General features: G+C 43.8%; 1 protein-coding gene across 1 annotated transcript in view; it reads left to right on the top strand.

Moving 5' to 3' along the window:
• The window catches only part of TOP2B (DNA topoisomerase II beta), a 507,457-nt gene that overhangs the window by 369,692 nt on the left and 110,054 nt on the right, over positions 1-27,711 (top strand). The window contains 4 exon segments of the mRNA XM_030205679.1: positions 2,863-3,018; positions 4,661-4,744; positions 17,248-17,445; positions 22,338-22,476. Of these exon segments, the coding sequence (XP_030061539.1) occupies positions 2,863-3,018; positions 4,661-4,744; positions 17,248-17,445; positions 22,338-22,476 (577 nt within the window).

Here is a 27,711-nt window from a genome sequence, read left to right as displayed (position 1 = left end):
TGCATATCAACCCATGACATGTCTTCACATGGGGACAGCTTAGTGGTGTCAGGTCTTCAGAAACCTAGCAGATGTCATCCATGTGACACCGGAGTTGGTTCAGTCCCTTCTCTGGTAGTCAATTTGAACCAATTTGACTGTGGGACTTCTATTTCAAATTGCTCAGCCTCAAAAAGTGCTGATAATGGATTCATCCTGCCTGTGGTTGAGAGCTCATGTAGAAGAGCTTCGCACCAAAGGTGCTTGGTCAACTCGGGAATTGAATCTTCAGATGGACCTTCTGGAGCTATGGGCAATCTGGATCGCTCTGAAGGCTTTCAGAACCAAATTGTGCTCATTCAAACAATCAGGTAGCAGTGTATTACACCAACAATCAGGGGGGGTACCGGATCATATACTCTGTGTCAGGAGGCCTTCAGATGTGGCACTGGGCTGTCCAGCACAGGTTAGTTCTCAGAGCCATGAACCTGGCAGGCAAATTCAACACCCTCTCTGACAGACTAAGCAGAGTCATACAGCCACATGATTGGTCACTCAGTACGAGTCTTACCTGTGAGATCTGAGCGTGTTGGCGCCGTCTCAGCAGATCACTTTGCCACTCCCCTGAACCACAAAGTCCCTCTGTACTGTTGCAGGGGGACCAGTCTTCTGTATGCATATCTTCCCATCGGGAAGACTTTACTGAAACTCAAGCAAGACCAGAGGACCATGATTCTGATCACTTCTTATTGACCCAGGCAGATCCAGTTCTCATAAGTATTGCCACATTGGGATAGACCAAAGGTCCATGAAGCCCAACATCCTGTTTCCAACAGTGGCCAATCCAGGTTACAAATACCTGGCAATATCCCAAAAAGTACAAAACATTTTATACTGCTTATCCCAGAAATAGTGGATTTTCCCCAGGTCTAATTTAATAATGGTCTATGGACTTTTCCTTTAGGAAGCCGTCCAAACCTCTTTTTAAACACCGCTAAGCTAACCGCCTTTACCAGATTCTCTGGCAACGAATTCCAGAGTTTAATTACACATTGAGTAAAGAAGCATTTTCTCCGATTTGTATTAAATTTACTACTTTGTAGCTTCATCGCATGCCCCCTAGTCCTAGTATTTTTGGAAAGAGTAAACAAATGATTCATGTCTATCCATTCCATACCACTATTTTATAGACCTCTATCATAACTCCCCTCAGTCATCTTTTCTCCAAGCAGAAGAGCCCTAGTCGCTTTAGCCTTTCATCATGGGGAAGTCGTCCCATCCCCTTTATCATTTTCGTCATCCTTCTCTGTACCTTTTCTAATTCCACTACATTTTTTTTGAGTTGCAGTGACCACAATTGAACACAATATTTGAGGTGTGGTCGCACCGAAGAACCTTGAATATTGGAATGTTTTCTGACTCTAATCATGCAGAACAAGCGATCTCTTCTGCATTCCAGTCTCCAGTTCCTGGGCCTCACAGCCTGGATGTTGAGAGCTTAGAATTTGCTTCCTTGCATTTTCCGGAAGGTGCCTGCAAGGTCTTACTGTCTTCTAGGAAAGATTCCATCAAGAGGTGCTGCTCTTTCAAATGGAGGAGGTTTGTCATCACCTTACATCATATTTCTTGCCTTACACAGACCCTGCTTGAATACCTTCTGCACCTCTCCGAGTCTGGTCTAAAGGCCAAATCTGTAAGGGTCTACCTCAGTGCAATTAATGCTTACCATCACCGGGTAGAGGATAAGCCCATCTCTAGATAGCCTCTAGTTCACTTCATGAGAGGTTTGCTATTGTTAGAGCCCTCTATCAAACCTCTGCCTGTATCATGGGATCTCAATGTCGTCCTCACCCATCTGATGAAAGCTCCTTTTGAGCCGCTGGATTCCTATCATCTGAAGTACTTGTCTTTGGAAGGTCGTTTTCTTGGTGGCTGTTACTTCAGTTCGTAGAGTCAGTGAGCTTCAGGCCCTAGTAATGGATCCACTTACACTGAATTTCATCATAACAGAGGTCCTCCACATGCACCCTAAGTTCCTGCCTAATGTGGTGTTGGAGTTCCATCTGAACCAGTCAGTTGGTCTTCCAACATTTTCAGACCTCATGCCCATCCCTGGTAAGAATGCACTGCAAGCAAGCATTGGTCTTTTATTTGGAGTGAACTAGGCCCTACAGATAGTTCATCCAGCTTTTTGCTTCTTTTGATCCCAACAGGATAATGGTTGCAATTGGGGAACACACAATTTCCAATTGGCTAGCAGATTGCTTTTGTTTTACTTATGCCCAAGATGGACTGACTCCTGAGGTTCATGTCATGACTCATAATGTCAAAGCCGTTGTTGCATCGGTAGCCCACTTGAGGTCAGCCTCTATAGAAGTAATTTGCGGCTGCAACGTGATCATCAGTCCACACATTCACATTCTTACATACCCTCCCACCTCCCTTTGGAGTTGTCTCCTGACCTAGTAGCTATACTATTGTACTGCTAGTCCTGCGCTGTAGCGGCGAGGGGGACTGCTCTCGTTCATGCGAATTGTTCATGCGAATTGTACATAAATACATAAGTATTGCCATACTGGGAAAGACCAAAGGTCCATCAAGCCCAGCATCCTGTTTCCAACAGTGGCCAATCCAGGGGACACTGTTGTGCGTCTTAAAACTATGTAACGCTTTTTAAGCATTCCACACTGGGTGACGTGGATGTGAGGATGAATGGCCTGCTGTCCTCAGAGAATACCTGCTGCTGCTAAGTATCCATGCTTTTCACACCATATCTCATTTACTCCACACAGTAATGTTACTGTCCTGCGAATAAGTATGCTTTAGTGACTATTAGAATCCAGATTTAACCATTTTCTATTTACAATTTTATTTTTTGGCCAGGCAGCAGAAGAGGAAGAAATAACAGACCTGATGGATAGCAAGTCCTCAGATTCAGGCCCTATTTCGGGCCCTGACTACAACTACATCCTTAATATGTCTCTCTGGAGCTTGACCAAGGAGAAAGTAGATGAACTGATTAAACAAAGAGATTCAAAAGTACGGTGACTTCTTTTTTTCTTAACAATAGGTGAACCAATTGGTATTGAGATTTAGAAGCCCCTTTACTCAAGTATGGTAAGGTTTTGGACTTATCACGCGTCGATTGCAAAAACAGAGCCTGAACAGTAAATGCAAGCAGCATTCCCAACATTCCCCGGGCCCGGCCTCCAAGGGGGCCCAGCACCAGGTCCCAGGGTCCGTCTCTCTCCTGCTCCTATCGGGAACCGGTCTTGGTACACTGGAGCAGGTAAGAGACAGGCTGCAGTGCCGGGCTCCCCTTGGAGGCTGGGAAGGAGCAGATGCACTGACATAGGGGTCGGGGCCCCTCACGTCAGTGAGTCAGCTCTTCCCGGCCTCAAAGGGGGGCCTGGCTCCGGGATCTCTCATGGCAGCAGCTGCATTCCAGGTTAGGCCCGGTGGCTGTATTCTAACTGTGGGGGGGCATCAGCTGCATCCTGATGGAGGGAGGACCCTGGTGGCTGTGTCCTAAGTGGGAGGGGGAGTCCAGCGGCTGCATCCCAAGTGTAGTGGGGGCCCGGCGGCGGTCTTGCCCCGGGCCCGGCTCTGACTCTTGGCAGCCCTGCCCAACATCTGCCCTGCATTCAGTATATGTAGCTCATCTGTACCACATTACATTCAGTGGCAGATAGTGCTGTCAGCAGTCACAAAAAGCTAGCGTGCGGTATTGACTCACATGCTTGCTGTCACTGCAAGACATTCCTCTGCTCCACCCATCATGCCTTTGCACTTCCCCTATCCATGTTGAACAGCTAGCATGGAGTGTTTACTGCACTTGCTGGTTTATTGCCTATTAGTGTGGGTTCGCACTGATTTCTAATGTGTGGTAAAACCTGCACTAGCTGCTTAATGCAGCTTATTAAAAGGATCCCTTGGTCTAATAAGGCATCACATTCTTTATTGATTTTAGATGTTTTAGCATTTTTTTTTCTACCTCTTACAAAGTTGTTTAAGAGAAGTCAAAGTTAAAATAACATCCTCTATTCTGTAAAATTTGGAAGAGTGCACACACACTCAGCCATGCAAAAGATTTCTAGGGTCTTATATAAAGGATTTTCCATAAATTTCCACAGCTGTGTTACCAATTCAGGTTTTACTCCTGTCAGGGAAACCTTGTATTTGTGTATGTCTTTCAGATGATGAGGTTGTGGGGGTGGGGTTGTTGTTGTGCCTTCATTTTCCTGAAAAGCATAACAGTGACGCAAGATGTCAGTTAACATGCAGATACCAAGTATGTCTGCTAACTTTCTTATTCCCTGACTTCTGTATATATCCGAAAAGTCATGCCTATTTAATTGTTGGTAATGTATGATGTGATACTGTGCAGGAGCCAACCTAAGAAGCTCTGGAAGGGTTTTATTTAGTTTTGTTGAGATACCCAGGGCCTCCTAATTTGCTGGATTGTTTTTTCCAACAACTGATGTGATTATTTTTATTTATCACACTTGGCAAATAACTCTCTGACTGAAATTTTAATCTTGATCTTGACTCAGTTTACTCTTGCATGAATGGCGGAAAATTGTTCAAATTAAAAGTTGAATGGTGGTGGGAGCATGACCTTAAGAATTTGAAGTAGCTGTATAGGTTTGCATTTAGTTACTAGTTCATTTTTGTGTTATAGGGGAAGGAACTTTCTGATCTGAAGAAGAAGCCTCCTTCAGATCTTTGGAGAGAAGACTTGGCAGCTTTTGCTGAAGAACTAGATGTATGTATAATTTTTGTTATGTAGGTTTGTGATTTGTACTGGGAAACTTTTTATCTGTGTCCTACTGGTATATCATACTTTCTAAATGACTGTTACATTAGTCAGCGGCGATCCTAGCCGGCATGACACCCGGGGCGGATCGCCGATGCGCCCCCCCCCCCCCCAGCGAAATGGCACCCCCCCAGGTGCACACCGTTGGGGGGGGGGGGTGGTGCCGTGGTGCGCGCCTGTCAGCTGAGTTCGCTAACTTCGCTGCAGCTCTCTGCCCCGGAACAGGAAGTAACCTGTTCCGGGGCAGAGGGAGCTGCAGCGAAGTTAGTGAAGTCAGCAAACTCAGCTGACAGGCGTGCGCCGCGGCACCCCCCCCAGCGGCGTGCACCCGGGGCGGACCGCCCCCCCCCCTTGGTACGCCACTGACATTAGTAGATCATCAGTATTGTGTTGGCAAACACAGCTGCTTGCCAATATCCAGTAAATATATTTAAATGCATGCAAATCTCTTAATTTGAAAACTTATGGTTACTATAATGCAGTGTTTCCCAAGTCCAGTCCTGGAGTACCCCTTGCCAGTCAGGTTTTCAGGATATCCACAATTAATATGCATGAACTTAATTTGTATACACTGCATCCATTATATGCAACTCTCTTTCATGCATGTTCATTGTGGATATCCTGAAAACTTGACTGGCAAGGGGTACTGCAGGACCGGACTTCGAAAATATTGTTGTAATGCACCTTCCTCCTTTCCTCTCACCTTACTCCTTTCCTCTCACCTTACTTTGTATTGTCAGGACCAGAAGATAAGTAAAATGGATTTTCATTTCTTGGGTCACTTATGTTATATATAAATCATGAATTTAAATGATAAAAGATATAGGAGCACTAGTGAGTATTCATGATAGATGTTTTGATGAAGTTTTTGTCTGTCTGCTAGATAATCTGCCAGACTCCTACCAGGACTAAGAAAAAAAAACACACGCCCACCATGCCCTCTAATATCGCCAATATGATATTCAAACAGCAAGACTGTACACAGCCAAAAGGACTGTACACAACCAATGCCCTTCCTATAAAACTGTATGTAACCCATACCCATCCATAATGTGTACCGCGCTGAACCTTGAACAGGGGGTATTGTCGGTATATAAGATCTGAATTGAATGTTTTTTTGGGGGGGGTTTCAAAACTTTGAGATCCTGAAGAATATCTGGTAATGGTATCTAAGGACCAGGTGTGCAGCAGATCAGACGTTTGTAAGGAAACAAGTGAAGTGGAGCATGTGTAGTAAGGAAAGGCCTGAGGAAGTGCATGGCAACCCTAACATGCTTCTCATACCTCACACTAACACTATCTGCTTTTTTTCTCACCTAGAATGTAAACCGCACTGAACCCTGGAAAGGGGATATTAGCAGTATACAAGCATTGAATTGAACATGAGCAGGACTTTGAGAGTGACCACCTAGAGTCGATTCTGCTTAAAATATATAATCTGGTTTAATTAGGAAAAATTGATGATTGGCCTTAAAAGTAGTTTAGCTGGAACACAGTGTTTTATCTCGCTTAGAATACTGAGAGATTTGGTGGGGGGGGGGGCATGCTGCATAAACAAGTACAGGAAGGGGGGTCACATGACGCTATGCAGGGGAGCGGACGCTAGCTGCTTCGCTTCTGCTTCCTCATCGCCGAATCAGCATAGAATACCCCGATATAGAGACTGAACTCACCCAGATAACTGGCGCACATTCATCGGAGACAGAGACCAGAGTTTAAAATCTACTCTCATCGATAATGGCAGCTAAAAATCCGCGCAAAGAGAAGAGCAGACTGGCGGAGGACAAGATGGTGGCTCCGGTGAGCCTTGCGGCCTCACAAGTGGGATCCGCATGGGCTGCCGAGATAGTCGGAGAAGTAACCAGCGCCATTGAAACGATTTTAGAAAAAAAGTTGGGCTCCTTGGCAGCTAAATTGGAAGCTCTCCACAGTAACGTAACCCAAATAGGAGAAGACATGGCGACCTACCAGCGATGTACCGGCGAGTTGGAAGACCGCATGGCGAAAGTCGAAGAAGCCCAAATCAAGTTTAAAAAGCTTGTGGACTCCTATGCTGACTAACTTGAGGATCTGGAAAACAGGTCCAGACACAATAATTTAAGACTGGTGGGCATACCTGAAAATCAAGGGGATCATGACTTGAAGCAGTTTTTGGAGGCTTGGTTAATCAAGGAGCTGGAATTGGCGACGGAGCTGGGCCCCTTGAGGATTGAATGGGCCCATCGTCTGTGTTTAAAGCAGGCGAACTCAACAAGGCCAAGAGTGGTCATATGTAAGATCTTTGATTTTGTTCATAAGACAGCGATATTGCAGGCGCTGCGAAGTGGCAAAGAGTTGTTTTGTGGCACCCAGAAAATTTTATGTTTTTAGGATTACTCGGCGGGTGTGTCTGCACAAAGGAAAATGTTTTCGCCCATTTGCGCTGAGTTGGTGAAGTGAAAAATTAAATTTGCGCTGATGTATCCTGCAAAGCTGAGGATTACCTACCAGTCATCCACTAATACCTTTTCATCGGTTGAGGAGGCGCAGAAATTTTTACAACAATTGGATCCCAATCGCTGAGGAGTCCGGTCAGGGAGCAACCGGAGGAAGTACACAAAGGCAAAAGAAAGGCAAGAGCTACAGATTTGGTTTGGTTCAGTTTATTTGATTTCGAGTTTCCTGGTTTGTACGAACAGACTGAATTCACTATTCCTTTGGAGTATCAGAGGTCCAGCAAAGGAACGTTGTATCTCAAGGAGTTCGGAGCTAAGGGGTATTATCCCTTCCCTTTTGGAGTCTCCATATTATTTCAGAGTCTGTTGTGAACTGGTTTGGACATTAAAATATGTTCGTATTGGGGGCAAGTCGGGGAAGAGATGTTGAATGGCAGTTTGGGAAGGAGTTTGGGGTATGAAGTGGGGGGTAAGGTAAATTTGTTGGTGCATTAAAAGGGGTAATTACGAAGATTTAAAGAAAGGTTTTGTTAAGAGTGCTTGGTTTGGGATGGTTGGGGGGGGGGGCGTTAAAAGTGATCTGAGTGCTTTGGGGGAATCTTCAGGGAACAAGGGGGTACAGTAAGGGTTAAGGTAATGGGTGAACATGATTCGGCATCAAAAGATGTTTTTGGAGGCGGGTGGCAGCTTTTCTCTCCCTTTTGATGCCGAGTCGTGTCCAGGGAACACCCATTTAGGTAGTACTGGACTGTCCTGGTTCATTCAGGGGGCTTAAAGCGGAAGAAATAATGCTGTGTCGCAAGCTCTGTTTGATAGCACAGAAGTGCATCTTGCAAATGTGGACCTCACCGGATAACCCTGAATTCTGGCACTGGCGCAACCAAGTACATCAAGTATTAACATGGGAAGCGCAGGAGGCCAGAGGCTCCTACAAACGTAAAGCTCGATTTCTTAAGATTTGGAGCCCTATTTGGCCAAGCTCTCACAGCGTGGCAGAAGCCTAATCCTTAAAAAAATATGACTGCAGTTACTATGATTTCTTTGGAGCCCATAGAGAGTTACATAAGCGGGGGGAACGGGGAGGATAAGGGGGGGAGGGGGGAGGGGCACATTTAGGATAAAATATGAGGACAGTTATAGATTTTTGACTGTTATAAAACTTGGACTGTTCGAACTATATGTAACTATTGATGTATGTAATAGTGATATTTTTGTTCTCAATAAAAATGTTGAAACATACAAACAAGTACAGGAATTGTAGGATAAAGTTCTAGACTGTAGGACAGGTTCCAGTGCTCCTATGTTTGGATTTTTAGGGTGTCAGAGAAGACATAAGAAAATAATACATGATTGCTTTTGCACTGGTTGTTTACAGAAATCCCTAAGCCCAGGGAGCAGAATCCTAAAATTATGAGGAGATTGAGTACCCAGGAAGTTGAAAGAGGGCCAGAACAACCCATGGCTCTTTTTGGTCAAGTTGCCTTAGTTACAGACAAAAGAGTGGATATTACAGGATCAGTGAACTTCAGTCTGTAGTAGTGGATGCACCTTATACTAAGTTTTATTATAACAGAGTAGTCCTCTGCACACACCCTAAGTTCCTTCCTAAAGTCTGAGTTCCATCTGAACTAGTTAATTGTCTTGCCAATATTCTTTCCTTAATCTCATGCCCATCCTGGTGAAAGCGCACTTCACACCTTGGACTGCAAGCGAGCATTGGCCTTTTACTTGGCGTGGACTAGGCCCTACAGACAGTCCGCCCTGCTTTTTCTTTTGATCCCAACAGGATGGGGGGGTCGCTATTGGGAAATGCACCAATTGGCTGGCAGATTGGATTTCTTTCACTTATGCTGAGACTGGGCTGACCCTGGAGGATCATGCAAAGGCTCACAATCTTAGGGCCATGGCTGCATCGGTAGTCCACTTGAAGTCAGCCTCCATTGACGAAATTTGCTTTGGGTATCCTTGAGCAGGATACCCGAAGCAACAGTCGGTTTGGACAGATAGTTCTGCAGAATTTGTCTGGGGTCTAGAGTCCAACTCTACCCTACTAGGTCCATTTTGTTCCTCGCTGTCATTCTTCCTCCGGGCACTCTGCCGACACCTCCCTTTCATCGACATCCATGCATGGGAAGGGTCCATGCCACAGTGACTGCTCTCCTTCTCTTCAACTAATTTCTCTTTGAGAGCCTTTGAGGTCTCCTACGCCTGCACAGACTGGAACTCGGGCTGCGTCCACACCACTTTATCAGCCGGTACAGACACTAATCTGCAGGAGGAAATCCAGTCTATACTGAAGGAGGAGCTTTCAGGGCTACTGCATTCGCAGTCCATACAGGCTTACAAGCGCCTATTGCAGTGGTGTGCTGGAGCCGGTTGCTAAATTTTGCAAGATCTTGCGAGCCGGTTGCTCTCCAGGACGAGCCGGCTCCAGTGAACGAGGTAAGCATGGCAGGAGGGCGCCACCACAGGCCATACTTACCTCCCCTCCCGCTCACATCCATGTCCAGCAAGTCTCCGTCGCCCCCATCCTCCCCTCCCGCTCCCATCCATCTTTTTTTATTACCTCCTTTGAAGCGCCGCGTTATTTAAAGCCCTGCTGCCCGTCTCTAGCCTTCCCTGTTTGCTTTGTGATGAGTTCGTTCCCTTAGTCCCACCTTCTGACATTCTGACATCATTTCCTTTTTCCGCGAAGGCGGGACTGAGGGAACAAACTCATCATGAAGCAAACAGGGAAGGCTAGAGACGGGCAGCAGGGCTTTAAATAACATGGCGCTTCAACGGAGGTAATAAAAAAAAAAAGAATGGGAGCAGGAGGGGAGGATGGGGGCGACGGAGAATCGCTGGACATAGATGGGAGCGGGAAGGGAGGATGGGGACAACGGAGAATCTTTGGACATGGATGGGAGCGGGAGGGGAGGGAGGAGAATCGCTGGGTATGGATGGGTAGAGGGGGGCAGGGGAGAGAAGAGAATTGCTGGGCATGGATGGGTAGAGGAGGGCAGGGAAGAGAAAAGAATTGCTGGGCATGAATGGATAGAGGGGGGCAGGGGAGAGAAGAGAATTGCTGGGCATGAATGGGTAGAGGGGGGCAGGGGAGAGAAGAGAATTGCTGGGCATGGATGGGTAGAGGGGGGCAGGAGAGAGAGGAGAGTTTCAGGACATGGATGGAGGAGAGGTCAAGAGAAACTCTGGACATGGATGGAGGGAAGGGAGAGAGAAGAAATGCTGGACATGGAGGGAAGATAGATGAAGGAGATTAGATGAGGGAAAAGGAAGTGAGGAGAGAAACTGCAAATGGATAGAGAAAATAGGCAGAAGCTGGATCCACTGTACAGTCAAGTCTGCGGAGGACCAGAAATGAAGAAGAAAGGAGGAAAGAAAAGAAATAAATTGAAAGGAAGCCCTGGAAACGGAGTCAAGGGAATAGATAGAGAGCAACAGAATCAGATACTGGGCCAGCATGATCAGAGAAACAGTCACCAGACAAAGGTAGAAAAAAAAAATTTTATTTTCATTATAGTCTTTGGAATATTTCCACTTTGAGAATCAGGTGCTGAACGTTAAAAGTTTATATTTATTTACTTATTTATGGCATTTTATCCCATATTAAACATGAATTAGATTGGAACCTGGGATCATTTAATTTTTTTTCCTGGAGAGAGTAATGCATTGCCCCCCCCCCCGCCCCCCCGGCTATAGCCAGCTCTGCAATTTTGGGGGGGCGCAGAGGTGGACGGGGGGGGGGGGGTGCCGAGGTGGACCAGGGAGAGAGCCTGTTGTTAAAAATTTACCAGCACACCACTTGCCGATTGATACTTTAGAGAAAGTCACGGGAGAAAACCCGCACATGCATTTGGATCTGAATGTCAGGGGCAGCATGTTCTGAGAGAAGAGGACATTTCTCTGGTAAGTGAACATTATTTTGCTCTGTACTTTGGGAACTTAAAGATTGTGGTATAAAGGAGGAACCGGTTAGTGATAGCTAGAATTTTTTTTAAAAAGCAAACTTTATCAACTAGTCTCCATACCCTTTTCCCCACTAGTTTTAAAACTTGAACTTTGTACCACAGCATTAACAGCCTCTAGCAGGCACAGCAGGGCCTAGTTCAGTTTCATCCCCACCCCCCCTCCAATTTCACACCCACCCCTAGCACAACTCTTCATTTGTAGTCAATTATTCTACTTAGGATAAGAAGTGGAGAGTTTTTATTACAGTTTTAATTACATTTAATTAGTTTCCTAGAAGCAAACACTAAATAAATTATTAATTAGACACAGAAATAAGAAGAGACTGCAACTAATTAATTCAGTTAAACCCTTATCTTGGATGCAGCTTTCAATGAACTTGTCAATCTGTCAGTGAAATACAATTTTAAAGTCCCGAACAATTCTTTTAACTCCCGACAGGGGTTCCCTGTTTCACCATTATTTGGCTGCTTCACGGAAGAACAACTTCCACGGGATACATCCAAGACAACACCACCGCCTGCTCTCCTGATTATTCACAAAAGGGCGGCTGTTTCTTGAAAGACGCCCAGAATTTTAAATCTTCGTGTCACAGGATTATGTCAGAATGTCTTAGGTGCCCAATCAAAGGAGCGCCTTCCATTCAGTGGAAATGTTTAATCCCATAGGGATAACTGTCTGTACGGTGAAACTCCATCTCTGCTCCCTCTGTCGAAGTAAACGCCTAATGTCTCCGTTCCGTGGTCTTTAATTATTCTAACACTGTACACCTTACTTCTGAAAATTTGTGTTGTTTTTCCTTGAAATAAGATACTAGGGGTTCATACATCTTTTGAAACTGTATACAGTGTCTGTGTTTAATGAGGCACGTCTTCAGCGTGCGAGAAGTCTGTCCAATGTAATACAGATCGCAAGGACATGTCAAAAGATAAATGACATTTTGGCAGAGACAAGAAATCTGAGCTCTGAGGGGATAAACCTTCCCCGTGTGAGAGTCTATGAATTGATTGGAATCCAGCATTATGTCGCATACTGTGCATGATCCACATGCATGATGACCTTGTGTTCTAATAGCTCTTTCCCCACGAATCCATAGTTCAAGTTATTGTTGCGTTGAAAGGCAAACAAAATTCTCATTCTCTGGAAGCAAGGGTGCACTTTCAGTATAGAGATGTGTTTCTTAATCATCTTTGTTACTGTATCTGTATGGCAATTGTACTTAGTTACGAATGTCAATACCTCCTGTTCCATCTGAACAACACGGGGAGTCAACAACCATTCTCTATGATTAAAGAACGCTCTTTTCTTAGCCTTTTTTACAAGGGCTGCAGGGTATCCTCTTATCAATGAGCTTCATTTGCAAACTGTCCACTTGTTAGCAGTATGCCATATTGGAGGAACAGATCTTCTGGTATCGTAAAAATTGAGCAAAAGGTATGTTAGACCTATAATGGTGTGGGTGTATACTATTATATTGCAAAACAGTGTTTCTGTCTGTAGCTTTATATACCTATGTATCTAATGTCCCTTGCTCCTTGGTGATATAAGAAAATAACCTAGGTGTCATTGAAGACAATATGCTGAAATCTTCTGCCCAGTGTGCGGCGGCGATAAAAAAACACGGGATGCTAGGAATTCTTAGCAGAGGATTGCAATATAAGATCAAAATATTCTAATGCCTTCGTATCGCTTCATGGTTTGGCCTTATCTTGTGTTCAATTCTGGTTGTTGTATCTCAAAAAATATATAGTGGAATTAGAAAAGGTTCAAAGAAGAGCGACCAGAATAATAGAGGAGATTGAACTGTATGAGGAAAGGCTAAGGAGGTTAGGGCTGTTCAGATTGGGAAAGAGACGGCTGAGGGGGGATATGATTGAGGTCTACAAAATCCTGAGTGGAGTGGAACGGGTGGAGGTGAATCTGTTTTTCTCTCATTCCAAAAGTGCAAAGATCAGGGGATACTCAATGAAATTGCATGGGAATACTTTTAAAACAAATAGGAGGAAATATATTTTCACTCAAAGAATAGTTAAGCTCTGGAACTTGTTGCCGGAGGATGTGGTAACGGCGGTTAGTGTGTCTAGTTTTTAAAAAGGTTTAGGCAAGTTCCTGGAGGAAAGTTCCATAACCTGTTATTGTGATGGATATGGGGGAAGCCGCTGCTTTCCCTGAGATTGGTAGCGTGGAATGCTGCTACTAATTGTTACTGCCAGGTATTTGTGACATAGACTGGCCACTGCTGGAAGCAGGATACTGAACTGGATGGACCATTGGTCTGACTCAGTATGGCTGTTCTTATGTTCTTACTAGTAAATAAGGCCCGTTTCTGAGACAAATGAAACGGGCGCTAGCAAGGTTTTCTGGGAGTGTGTTTGCTTGAGAAAGTGTGAGAGAGAGTGAATGTGCAAGTGTGTGTGTGTATGTGAGGCAGAGAGTGTGTGCGAGTGTGTATGTGAGACAGTGACTGTGAAAGAGTGTGTGTTGCACACAGATACACTGTGTGTGAGAGAGAGTGTGCGAGAGTATGTGTGCAATACACAGACTCTCTGTGAGTCCAAGAGAGTGTATGTGAGCGAGTGTGTGAGACCGACTGTATGACACACAGAGAGTGAATGTGATTCAGTGTGAGACATAGTGTGAGAGTCTGTGTGAGAGAGAGAAAGACACTGACTGTGAGAGAGAGAAAGACACTGACTGTGAGAGAGTGTGTGTGACAGAGAGAGTGTGTGTGTGACAGAGATACCTCCCCTCTCCCTCTGTGGTCTCTGGACCCCCTCTGAGGTCTGAGGACCCCTCCCCCCCCCTCTGGTTTCAGGTCTCCCTGCCTCTCCCCCCCCCCCCTCTGCGTGGTTTGCAGCACCGTGCGAGTGTGTTTGTGTGACAGAGAGATAATGTGTCTGTGAAGACAGATAGTGTGTGTGTGAGGCAGAGAGTGTGTGCGATTCTGCTGCCTCCCCTGCAGCCACCCAGTGTTTCTGCACTCCTGCCCCCCCCCAGTCACCCAGCGAATCTGTTCTCTTCCCTACCCCCCCTACAGCCACCCATCGATTCTGCTGTTTCCCTTGCCCCCCCTTCAGCCACCTAGCGATTCTGCTGTTTCCCTTTCCCCCCCTTCAGCCACCTAGCGATTCTGGTCTGTCCCCTGGCCCCCAGCGATTCTACTGTCTCCCCTGCCCCCCTTGCAGCCACCCAGCGAATCTGCTCTCTTCCCTGCCCCCCTTGCAGCCTCCCAGCGATTGTGCTGTGCCCCTGCCCCCCCATCTTCCTCCTCTGCATGCACCCAGTGATTGTGCTCTCTCCCCTGACCCCCTTCAGCCACCTATCGGTTTTCCTCATCTCTCTATTTAAAACGCACCTCCAACGTTCTTTTGAAGCCTCCAAAAGTTCCAACGTTTGTGTAGTGGTGTAGATTGATGTCTGCCCCGCCCTAGCGTCAAACTTGATGATATTGAGGGCTTAGCGATGCGATTGGTTGAGTGCCATTGCTCCGCCCTCGACATCACGTTTGACGCGAGAGCGGGGAAATCACTCATGGGCGAATTTTGATCTACACCACCATGGATTTAGAACGTTGGGACTTGTGAAGCCTTCATTAGAACGTTGGAGGTGCGTTTTATATAGAGAGATGACACATGCGTCAACATCGCAGAGAAGTTTGCTCCAACCTTGGAGAGTTATCTGCTTTGACACACCTCAACGCAGAGCTGATACTCTAGTCGACACTCTGTCTTCCACTTACATCCCAAGAACAGTACTATGAAGAATCAGACTTGGACCTATCCTTGGAGACGGATCAGGACCCACAGGATCTCTCAGCTGAGGAGTCCTGTGGCATCTCATCTGATCCTTCTTTGCCACCTTAGAGATGTAGGTCTCTTCCAGAAAGTATATATTCCTGACTTTGTCTGTGAGATTGCTTAACACATACCTTTCAAATTAGAGATACAGGAAGAATCTCGTTCAGAACTCTTTGAAGTTCTAGATTGACTCTCCTCCTAGAGAAAGAATCACTGTTCCACTTCATACAATTATGAAAAATAATCAAAATTGGGAGAGTCCACTTAGTTCAAGTGGCTCCAAGAACAATTGACACAATGTTAGGATACAGAAATGCACTGGTTTTGAGAAAACATCTAGTGTTCAGACCATAGACATCAACGTACAGCCATCTGCAAGAACCACCCATTACAAACATCTGTGGATACTGGAGCTGCAAACAGTTGCCTGACCTTAAAACCTCTATCAGAAGTTTTCTTTCCACTCTGCTGATAGATTTAGTGAGCAACTGAATAGAGCTGCAGGCCATATATATTCCAATCACTGCAGCAATTTCCTAATAGAGAATGTTAAAAAAAAAGACTGCTATTCATGTTTTCTAATATTCATTTAGCTGTGCTCCAACTTTGAACTTTCTACTGTACTATAGTACACATTTATAATGTTTCTTTATTTTTAAGCTAATCCTCAGTTACTTTGCTTTCATAATAAAGTTTAAAATAACCTTTCCTTACCAGTTCAAATACTTGTTCAATTGCAGTATCATAAATTTATTTTTATTTGTTACATTTGTATCCCACATTTTCCCCACCTATTTGTAGGCTCAATATGGCTTACATAGTACCTGAGAGTGGTGTAATGTCCATTACGAACTTTAGTGTTGTGTTGCAGAGGTCAGGCATTTATGTTGGATCGGTAGGGTATGCCTTTTTAAACAGGTGAGTTTTTAGAGTTTTCCTGAAGTGTAGGTGGTCATACTTAGTTTTCAGGAATTTTGGTAGTGCATTCCACAGTTGTGTGCTGATGTAGGAAGAACTGGATGCATAAGTTGATTTGTATTTGAGTCCTTTGCAGCTTGGGTAGTGCAGATTTAGGTACACCATCTTATGTCTCGGGCATCCTCGAGTCTAGAGGCCCATTTGCAAAATCTCTGTATACCTTGTGCATTTTTGCTGTCATCTTAACATAAGCACACTCGTGACGTTGACCAGCTTTGGCTGCGCAGCATCTCTATACCCTTCGACGTTCACCTACAACAGAATATGGACAGTCTGTTAAAGGCGGATCATTAAAAAAATATCCAGATCATGCTAATGTCAAGCATTGTAGCAGGCTAGATGTGTTGATAGTCTTGTTTTCAGCCAAAAATACCTGTTTGTTTTCATTTTTGCTTGAAAACTAATGTTGCATCTAAAAATAAAATATATACTTTGTCAGTGTTAAACTTTTGGCCTTGCCTCTAGAATGACCATATCCCCTGCCTCCTCCTCCCCCTTCCCCCCCTACAAATACTTAAATATTTCAATTTTGGTCTTACCATCTCATGTAGACAACACTTATTGGGTGCTAACTGCATAAGTGCTTTTGAATATGGATCCAGTAGTAAGCTGAAAATGTTGTGGTTTGTGATACCAGAATTCTTACGTGAAATCAAGGCTAGCGATATGTTTACTTTTCTGTGTTTAGTTCATATTACTTTAACCTGTCAATCAAGACATGCCAAAATATTAATGCATTGTTGCACTGGCTGGTAGTATATTGATCCACAGTAGCGAGGAGAAACTTGAATGACAGCATTTGTTATATAGTCTTTCTGTTTGTGTGGAATTAGAACCATTTCAGAATAAAATCCTTTGTATAAAAGTTTGTACATGTAAAGACTTGTTTACATGTAGAAAAGGCCTTTAATAAAACTGCCCTGTAGTATACGTGCATATTGGTATACACAGTTTAGAAGGCACCATGTGCTTATACACATGCCACATTTAGATTTAACTGGGGGGTGCAGATGAGATAAAGTTGAGATATACCAACATATTTTACAAAATAGGCAAGTATATGCTTCAGAGCAGGCTGTGAATGTGTGTGTTGGCATTTATACACTACAGAGACTGGTTTTGGGACCCCATTTATAAAAGTATATAACGCCTCGATTTGCCTTTATAAATGGGCTTTAAATAGGCATTCTGTTTTAACTGTTACATAAATGTCCTGTTATAAATCAGGCCCAATTTGTCAAATGATTTTCACATAATTGTATTTGTTGTTTAGAGAGTGGAAGCACAAGAAAAAGAAGACTCTTTAGCAGGATTTGCAGGAAAAGCAATAAAGGGCAAAGTTGGAAAACCCAAGATAAAGAAGCTGCAGTTAGAAGAAACTATGCCTTCACCTTTTGGGAGAAGAATAGTTCCAGAGGTTACATCAGCCATGAAGGCTGATGCCAGCAAGAAATTGCTAAAGAAGAAGAAGGTATGTGGAACTGTTGTTTGTTCATCATGTCTCTGATAGCAGCTAGTTTTGGCGTCTGTTATGATCTTACTATATCAAGTTCTCTTGCTATCTGGAGGTATTTTTACATTTTATATTTCCAGTTCCAGGCCCCCTCCCTGTGAATTTTAAAAGTCATCCTGACTTACCTCGCAAGGTAAAAAGCGTGCAGGCTCGGCACTTACTTCAGTTTTCCCTTCTCTGTCAGCTCTGGTCCCGCCGTTGCAGAAACAGGAAATGAGGGCAGGACCAGAGCTGGAGACAGAGAAGGGAAAACTGAAGGAGGGAGGGTGGGGGGACGCTGGAACTTCCCTTAAAAACATTAATGGCAGAAGGTGATTTACTTTGCTAGCACCCGTTTCATTTCAATGAGAACGGGCTTTTTTTTTTTACTAGTAAACTATATATGCTTACTCTGTAAACTTATGCTTGGTTTGGGAGTGTTGTGGAATAATCTGCTTTATGACTGCTTTAAGGCAGTTTTTCCATTTGGGTTCCACAGTGCCTTAGGACCTTTCTCTTTTGTACAGTGCAGTTCTTTTGATAATTAATAAAGTTACTGATCCAGTTCTGACACTCACGTTAAATTCAGTTTATTTTTTAAATTGTGCAGTGGGTGGTGTTTTTGGTTTTCCTTAGAACTTTAAGTGTAAAATATGTGGGGCAATATGTAAATTACTTCACTGTAGTTGCACAGATCTGTCACCTCCAAAAGTATATGAAGGAGCTGTAAACCTTTGGTGATTTACAATGCACTGAGAAGCAAAATACATTAAATCAAAAATAAAGTGTAAAGATCACATATCTCCCTGGGAATGTGTGTAGTGGACTCTTCTTGCACATGCTGCAGAACGGAGACCCGGGATTAATTCCTTGTCTCTGGTTACTGCTGTAGGCCAGAAACTACATTGGCTAGCCATACCTGCTGGTTGATTTGAGAGCACAGTAGGATCAGATCTCTGAAGACGCAACATTGTCTTTCTCAGCCAAAGGAGTTCCTGCAGTACATGGATAGCTAAAACAACAAAAAAGTATCATGAGGCATATGAGGTCTACCCAAGTTATGCTGTGGACCTGCATGTAAGACAAATGTGTCATATTTTGATTGCCCATATCATATTTTCCTAATTAAGCTTGTCTTGTTAAGCCTGTTTGAGACTTGAGGAGGGATAGTACATGTATTTGAGGAAGAAATAAAAGATCCTGAAACAAGAATGAAATAGTCTTTTGGGAAAAGAAAGTCAATTTTCTGCTTATGGAAGGTAAAATTGTAAAACAGCTATCTTAATCCTTTGCTGCTCTTAGTATTCAGTTTTTCATCTCTTCTTTGAGATTTGTAACTGAAATTTAATTTCCTGCTTCTGTATTGCCCTCTCAGCAACCAAGGCTGTCCACTACGGTATACTGACTTAGTAAAACATTATTAAATAGACATTAAAATGACATAAAACATGCATTTTGAGTTGTATTTTCTAGACAGCAGAATGTTAGATGTACAAGGGTGTGAAGACTTTTTGATTAGGAACATAGATTTGTTGCTCCTTGCCTTATACAGCAGGTTTAAAAAGTTCATGTATTCTTTGTGGATGTACTGCATTGATGTGGTGCCTTATTCTGATTGCCTTACTAAAATACATATCAAAAGCAACCAATAGTAAAAAGTGAAGTAAAACTGTGAAAAAAAGTTGATCAACCCAATAGTAATTTTTAATGATGTATCTATGGAGCAGGGGTAGGCAACTCCGGTCCTCGAGAGCCGCAGGTCAGGTTTTCAGGATATCCACAATGAATATGCAGGAGATAGATTTGCAAGCACTGCCTCTATGGTATGCAAATCTATCTCATGCATATTCATTGTGGATATCCTGAAAACCTGACCTGCTTGCTGCTCTCGAGGACCGGAGTTGCCTACCCCTGCTATGGAGGATCATTTTATCACAGGGTGCTTAGGCTGAAAAGGCACATAGGCATATGTTGTGCCTGATTTGTAAAGTGGACACATGTTTTTATATTAAGGGACCTTTTGAAGAAGAAGAAGAGATAAATGCATCGTATTTTTGGAATGTTCATTTTTACACAATCATGCTTGAGGATTGACACACTAAAACTTAGTTTGTGAGCCCTTTAGGAACAGAGAAAATACCCTGCATATAATGTATACAATGCTGTGTACATCTAGTAGCGCTACAGAAATTAGTAGTAGTAGTAGTTTTAGGCACTTCTATAAGAACCTACAGTTGTATGCACAAGTTTAGATACTCCTTACCAAATGTTTATTTCATTGAGTCCCTAAGTGAAGGGAGGCTGACACAACCTCTTAAATTTTTTCGAAAGTTGTTAATAAGGCCTAAAAATAGTGGTTTGGCAGGATTTTACTTGGTAAAGCCATGTTGCCTTGGATCTTGTAACCCATTGTCTTCTAGAAAGTCAACTGTTCTTTCCTTTAGCAGTGATTCCATTATTTTCCTACCACTAATGTGAGGCTTACTGGCCTGTAATTTCCCACTTCTTCCCTCTCACCACTTTTGTGAAGAGGGACCACATCAGTTCGTCTACAGTCCCTTGGAACCTCTCCCGTCTATTAGATAAATCTTTCAGAGGTCCCGCCAGAACTTCTCTGAGCTCCTCAGTATCCAGGGATATATCCCACCCGGCCCAATAGCTTTGTCCACTTTCAGATTTTCAAGCTGTTTATAACGTTTTCTTCCTTGAACAGAGTAATATCCACTCTATTCCTCAGCCACCAAACGCGGTCCTTCAGGATTTTCTTCAGTGATGAACACCAAAGAGAATTATTTGCTTTATCTTCATCTCTCTCCACATAGCTGTTCTCATTTTCTATTTTTTTTGTCCTTTCCCCAATATATCTAAGAAAGGTCTTGTCACCTCTCTTTACATCTTTAGCCATTTTTTTCTTCACCTGTGCTTTCGCTATCCGTATTTCCCTTTCTTCCTTGAGCTTAATCTGGTAATCTTTTCTGTGATCTTCTCTTTGCATTCTTCTGTATTTCTTGAATGAATCCTCTTTTGCCTTATTTTTTCAGCCACTTGTTTGGAAACCATATAGGCTTCCTGTTACTCTTGTTCTTTGTTTACTTTTTGCATAAAGATCGTTTGCCATATTTATAGCAGTTTTCAGCTTGGACCACTGCACTTCTACTTCTCAATCCTAACCTTTCTGTCAGCTCCTTCTTCAAATATTCCCCCCATTTAACCAAAATCAGTACGTCTGAAATCCAGTAATTTGAGTGTTTGTGCATCCGCACTCCGCTTTTGCTCTTACATCAAGCCATATCGTGATGATCACTATTACTTAGGTGGGCACCCACACGGACATTGGAAACACTGCCTCCATTTGTGAGCACTAGATCTAACGTTAACCCTTCCCTCATGGGTTCTGTCGCCAGTTGTCTGTGCAAGGCACTTGTCAGGCATCCACGATCTCTGCTTCTTTCCAGTTCTGCCAATGGTACGTTCCAGTGTCAGAGCCATGGCTGTATCGGTAACCCACTTGTGTTCAGCCTCCATTGAAGAAATTTGCAGTTCTGCAACGTGGTCTTCAGTCATATGCTCACATCACTCTACTGCCTTGAGCAGGATATCCGATGTAAAGACGCAACAGTCGGTTTGGACAGATAGTATTGCAGAATCTGTTGGGGTCTAGAATCCAACTCCATCCCCCTAGGCTCGTATTCTTCTGTTACAGGTTGCATTCTCACTTGGTTGTATTAGTTTCAGGTTAATTTCTTTAATGTCCTCACAGTTGCGAGACCCAATTGACCAATGGTGGTGGTTTTCAGTGAACCTGGATGCTAGGAATTTTCCATGTGTGAGGATAGGCCTGCTTGTCCTTGGCGAAGGCTAAGATACTTACCTGTAGCAGGTATTCTCGAGGACAGTGGGCCTTATATTCTCACAACCCTCCTGCCTATCCTGGAGTTGTCTCTTTTTGTTGTCTTTCTTTTTTCATGCTTTAGTATTGTACTGCGGTAACCGCGCTCTTGCGGCAGGTGGGAAGGTACTTGCGCATGTGCATTGAAGCTTGTCTCATGCTCACAAGGCTCTTACTAGTTGTTATAAACTCTGGACTGGGCAGCGCAGGATCGCATTACCCATATGTGAGAATATAAGGCCTGCTGTCCTCGGAGAATACCTGCTACAGGAAAGTATCTTTGCGTTATGATTGTATCTAGTTTTATTTTGTTATTTAGAATTGTTTTTTTAGCTATTTGTTGTGTATATATGTATATAACTGTTTATTATCATGCATTTTTTGTTGTTTTTAGAGTACTTGACCCCTGAAACAGACAGTTCTCTGCTTGAAACACAGCCTCGTGTTGGGTTTTCCAATTTGTGTGCTTTGTCAATAAAATTTTGGTTGTTTACACCTGGCTGCTGGAAGTTCTTTGGTCCACTCTATTGAACCCACAGCATCCAATGATCAACATCAGAAACCACTCAAGTATGGTCCCTCCTGTTCCGTTACCATTTGCTGGAACAGTTCTCCCTGTAGAGAATTCAGGATCTCCGTACTACTAGATAACTCCGCAAAACTGGGATGGCCCAGTCAACATGTTTAATTTTTTTTTTTTTACAATGTAGAGGTTATGTCAGTTTCTGTTCATGTGGAATTCAGAGAAACAAAGAGAATTTGACCACAGATGCCTAACCTTTTGCATACAACTGTATTTTACTTCAGAATGTAAAATGATCTTCTATATGTTCAGGTCCTTTTTAAAATGACCCCCATGGAGCTTAAGATGTATCAAAGATCATTTAATATATTTTTGAAATTTCTCTAGTATTGTACATGTTTTATATTTAGCATTAAGTATTGAGTTCTGTCAATGCATTTACTTTTTTTTACATTGAAGGTTGATAGTGATTCTATTGGAATAAAATTGGAATTTGATGATGAATTTGGTGGAATGCTAGCTGATGGTGGAGCTGATGACTCACAAAACACAACTGTTCAGAAATCTCCAAAGCCCAAGCGGGTAAAGAAGGAGCCTGGTATGTGCATTACACAGCAATAAACATTGAAGTTTGTTAGGATTGGGTTTTTATAATCTCGAATTTCATGATTCTAAACATGTCGGTTTTGATTTGGAGATCCATAGTCCTGTAGTTTATTTGGTTCTTTCAAATTTATTTTTCTACTGTGAATTGATTACAGATTACAGATTTAAAGTGTATTTTGAAACACCAAAGTAGATTAATAATGATACTTTTATACTAATATGTGATGGACACTAGTAGTTACCTTTATTACAAAAGGGAGAAATGGAAGCTAGCATGCAGTTCTTCCTTTGCCACCAGAGGGCATAAGAAATTTTCTACATGAATTATAATTTGAAGTCCATTATCAACTATAGATACTTGAATGAAAAGTAAGTATCTATTTCAAGTGTCATTAAAAGAACTAAAGGACAATAGATAAAACAGAAGTTGATGCTTATTTTTTCTGAGAACAAGCAGAATAGCAAGTCCTTACTGGTCAAATTTAGCCTGGAAACTGTTGAGCAGCCTCATCACACATGCACACCATTTCTCCTGCATCAGTCTCTTCTGCAGAGCCGTTGAGAATGCACCCTGCTACACAATGAAGAGAATTCTTCCACTTAACAAAAACTCCCAATTTTCATGTCACTGTCGTGCTATCCTTCAGGTACTTCATTTAGTAAGCCATAATAAGATCTTTTTGGCTGGATTTTAATTTTTCACTTTTTTCACGTATGCTCTAGTAACACACTGCTTGTGTTATTTTTTTTTTTCAAAATCAAATGGTTATTTCACCGTGGCTGTATTTTTTAGTAAAATGTCCCATTAAAAAGCCCCCAGTAACTTTGATGTGCAGGCAAGAACAAATCTGGAACAAATATTCATAACTGGTCCTGTCTCACTGCCTTGGGCCTGATCACAGCCCCTCTGTCTCTATATGATTATTGTAATTATGCAATACTTCCAGAGTAACATAGTAAGTTACAACAGATAAAGACCTGAATGATCAATCCAGTCTGCCCAACAGTCATATTTGTTATCAATTCAAGATTAAATCAACAATGAGCATAATATTATATACTGATCATAGTCTTTTCTTTGGTGTTTCTGGGACTTAGACTGTAGAAATTCGCCCGGCTCTGTCCTATGTTCCAACTACTGTATTTGCAGTCAAAGCCCACTACAGCCTATCCGAATCCGTCTTGTCATTTGCAGGACAAAGACTGTAAAGGTCTGCGCGGCACTGTCCTCACATTCCAAACAGGGCTGTGCTAGGGTCTCTGGCACCCCCCTGCAGGACCATCAGTTGGTGGCGGGCGTGCCACCCCCCCCCCCCCCCCCCCCCCCCACCCATGAAAATGACGCTCACCACTTGCACACTGACAGGAATGGTCAGCACTATTCTTAGAAACAAACTGCTATACATTGCAAAATAAGATAGCAGATGTAAATTCTCAAAGTGGACATATTCCCAAACACTAAATGAAAATAAAATGATTTTTTTTCTACCTTTGTTGTATGGTGACTTTCTTTTTCTGATCATGCTGGCCCCAGTATCTGATTCTGCTGCTATCTGTCCTCTTAACTCCGTTTCCAGGGCTTCACTTTCCATTTATTTCTTTCCTTTCCTCCTTTTCTTCTTCATTTCTGGTCCTCAGCTTCTCCCTATTTTCTTCATCCATGTGCAGTTTTTCTCCTCTCTTTTCTTTTTCCCTCATTTCATCTCCTTCATCTCTTTTCCCTCCCCTCTATGTCCAGCAATTTCTCCTCTCTCCCTGAGCCCTGTCCTCCCAATCCATGCCCATCCATGCTCCTCTGTCCCCTGCCCCCTCCATTCATCCCTATCCAGAAATTCCCCTCTCTCCCTGAGCCCTGCCCTCCCAATCCATGCCCATCCATGCTCCTCTGTCACCTGCCCCCTCCATTCATCCCTATCCAGCAATTCCCCTCTCTCCCTGAGCCCTGCCCTGCAATCCATATCCATCCATGCCCATCTGTCCCCTCCATTCATCCCTATCCAGCAATTCCCCTCTCTCCCTGAGCCCTGCCCTCCCAATCCATGCCATCCATGCTCCTCTGTCCCCTGCCCCCTCCATTTCATCCCTTTCCAGCAATTCCCCTCTCTCCCTGAGCCCTGCCCTCCCATCCATGCTCCTCTGTGCCCTCCATTCATCCCTAATTCCCTATCTAGCAATTCCCCTCTCTCCCTGAGCCCTGCCCCTCCCATCCATGCTCCTCTGTCACCCTCCATTAATCCCTATCCAGCAATTCCCCTCTCTCCCTTCCATGACCCCCCCACCTCGCATCCATGCTCCTCTCTCCTCTCGCTCCCATCGTCTCAGTTGGCCTGGCCCGCCCTCTTCTCCCCTCCCCCTTCGCATCCATGCTCATCTCTCCCCTGCCCCTGAGGATAGGGGGGGATGGACATATTTTACAAAGTACACGTGAATGTTGGAAACCCACCCCTACTCTGCTCAAACTACACCCCAAGAATGTTCATGCATGTTCTGGATAAAAGTGTGCGTACTCTTGCTGGATTGTATACTTGTACTCACATTTTCACCCAAGTGATTTATTACAACTTTTTTTCACACGTAAAACACACTTGGTCATGGAAATTGCTTTCTAAAATTACTAACAAGGATGGGAAGTACAAAACTCCACAAAACAAAGCAACAAACAGAAGGGGGTGGAAAGCACATCAAGCGATGTGCAATCAAGAGAACAGCCTTTATTCAATGTTGATCTCAACGTAGAACCTTTTCTCAGGATCCAGATGCTGAAGGTTCTGAGCAGTAGTAAAGGCCTGCTTAAGGCGGTCAACTGGATCTGTAGCCTCAGGTGACCAATCCTGGTGGTTTGCCTCCTTCCGGGTAAGGGCAGTCAGAGGCGCTGCAATGGTAGAGTAATTCAAGATGAATTGCCGATGATAATTGGTGAAGCCCAAGAACCTTTGGAGGGCACGGTGACTCACTGGCTGGGGCCACTCGAGAATAGCAGATAGCTGGGTCCATTTGCAGCCCCAGGTCCAAAATAATGTACCCCAGGAATGGCAGCTCGATGCATTCGAAAACATATTTCTGCAATTTGGCATTTAGTTGGTTTTGCTGTAGGTGACATGCCATCTGTGCTGTTCCAGGTATCGGGAAAAGATCAGGATGTCATCCAGATAAATGAGTACACGCTTGTTCAGCAGATCCTGAAAGATGTCATTAATGAAATTCTGGAAGGAGCATTTGCAAGGCCAAAGACATGACCCAGATACTCATAGTGTCTGTCCCATGTGTTAAAGGCAGTTTTCCAACTCATCTCCTTCCCTGATGTGGATGAGGGTTTATTCGCCTCGCAGATATAATTTGGTGAAGATACAGGCCCCCTGAAGTCAATCGAACAATTTGGAGATGAGTGGTAGAGGATATGTGTTCTTTACAGTTATAGCATTTAGGCCACGGTAGTCGATGTACAGGCGCAGTTCCCCATCCTTCTTGCCCACAAAGAAAAATGCAGCTCCAGCCGGAAACTTGGAGGGCTGTATAAACCACCATTGCAGGTTGTCTTTGATATATGCAGACATAGATTCGGTCTCTGGACACGAGAGCGAGTAAACCCTGCCCCTGGGAGGCATTGTCCTAGGCAGAAGTTCAATGGGGCAATCATTATTCCAATGGAGTGGAAGAGTCTCCTTCCGTTGCTTGGAGAAGATACCTACAAAGTCTTGATAGATCCATGATAAGGATTGGTCGACCTCTAGTGTGTGGAGAGCCACTGGTTTGGGAAGCGTGACCGAGTCCAAACAGCATCTTCTACACGGGGCACACAAAGCAGTTAATAGACCTTGTGTACAGTCGATCTGGGGATTGTGCCGTTGTAGCCAGGGGAGACCCAGACCCCAGGATGACGGGTTTCATGGCTGACTGTATAACATATAGACATATAGAGATATGGCTTCTCTGTTTAGTGTCCCAACCCGAAGACAGAGCCAGGAGGGTTTTGGTCTCGAGCATCCCCTGGATCTACCCATAGACCGAGGATACTGGAAGATGTGGAGGTAGCTTCTTTGTGGGGATGTAGTAATGACAAACCAAGGCCCCATCAATAAAGTTACCACCTGCTCCGGAGTCTATCAGTGCCTCAGTGAAAAAATTCGGGTTCCAAGTCAGTAGTGACTGGAACTAGTAGTTGAGTGGAGGTATTCATGATAAAGGTCCTAGTCCTGCCTCCCCAGCCAGGATTAGGCCTGCGTTTCCCAGCTTCTTTGGGCATCAGCAGGCATATTTTTTTTTTTTTTGTTATATTTGTACCCCGCGCTTTCCCACTCATGGCAGGCTCAATGCGGCTTACATGGGGCAATGGAGGGTTAAATGTCACAAGGAGCTGCCTGTGCCTGGAGTGGGAATCGAACTCGGTTCCTCAGTTCCCCAGGACCAAAGTCCACCACCCTAACCACTAGGCCACTCCTCCACTCTATTGTCTTTTCTTGTCGCAATATAGGCACAAATTCTGTGCCCTTCTCTATTTTTGTTCATGGTCCGATTGCCCCATCAGAGCCACTTGCATGGGCTTCTCGTTATTTCTAGAAGGAGAAGAGTGTGCGGAGAATGTCATGGATTTGCATAGTGAATTTATTAGGGGTAAATTCCCCATGGATCCCTTCTGGTAGTTTGCCTAGCTGGCCACGTACCAGAGAGGTTTCCAAGAAGGCTGATCCTATCCATCTAAAGGCTATCAATGACCATCAGACTCTTGTGTTGGTGGAGGAAAATATAAGCACCTGCCTATACCCATTTCTACCCCAGAGATTAATTACCACTTCAAATATTGTATAAGAAAGAGATAGGAAAGATAGATTGCAAAGATATATTTTTATTTCTTACCAAGGCAATACAAGGCAATCGGGAACATCAATCTGATTTCAGCTCTGGCTGGCAGCATCTCTGGATGGCATCTGGAACTTCTCTCACCCCACCCAGATTTGCTGCTCCTTTTATACCCTGTTCCTTCCATTCAACTTAATGGGTCTACATTGGCTCCCATGTTAAAGTTGTTTACCACTTTTCTTAGCTAACCACAAGATGCTCTCAGGAAAGAGCCCCTCCTTTATCGCAACTGTTACTTCCCTATTTTACTTCCCTATTTTCTTGCACCTGGCATTATCTTCAGAAAAACAAGTTTTTTCTAACTCAGATACAGAAATAAGGGAATCCATTTGGTAGCTACAGGTTCCATTTTGTTTTTAGATTTCTTGAC

The sequence above is a fragment of the Microcaecilia unicolor genome, chromosome 1 (genome assembly GCF_901765095.1).
Source record: "Microcaecilia unicolor chromosome 1, aMicUni1.1, whole genome shotgun sequence".
In the NCBI taxonomy this organism is placed as follows: Eukaryota; Metazoa; Chordata; class Amphibia; order Gymnophiona; family Siphonopidae; genus Microcaecilia; species Microcaecilia unicolor.
Note: the sequence above shows the minus strand (reverse complement) of the source record. Positions and strands in the feature narration are given on the sequence as shown.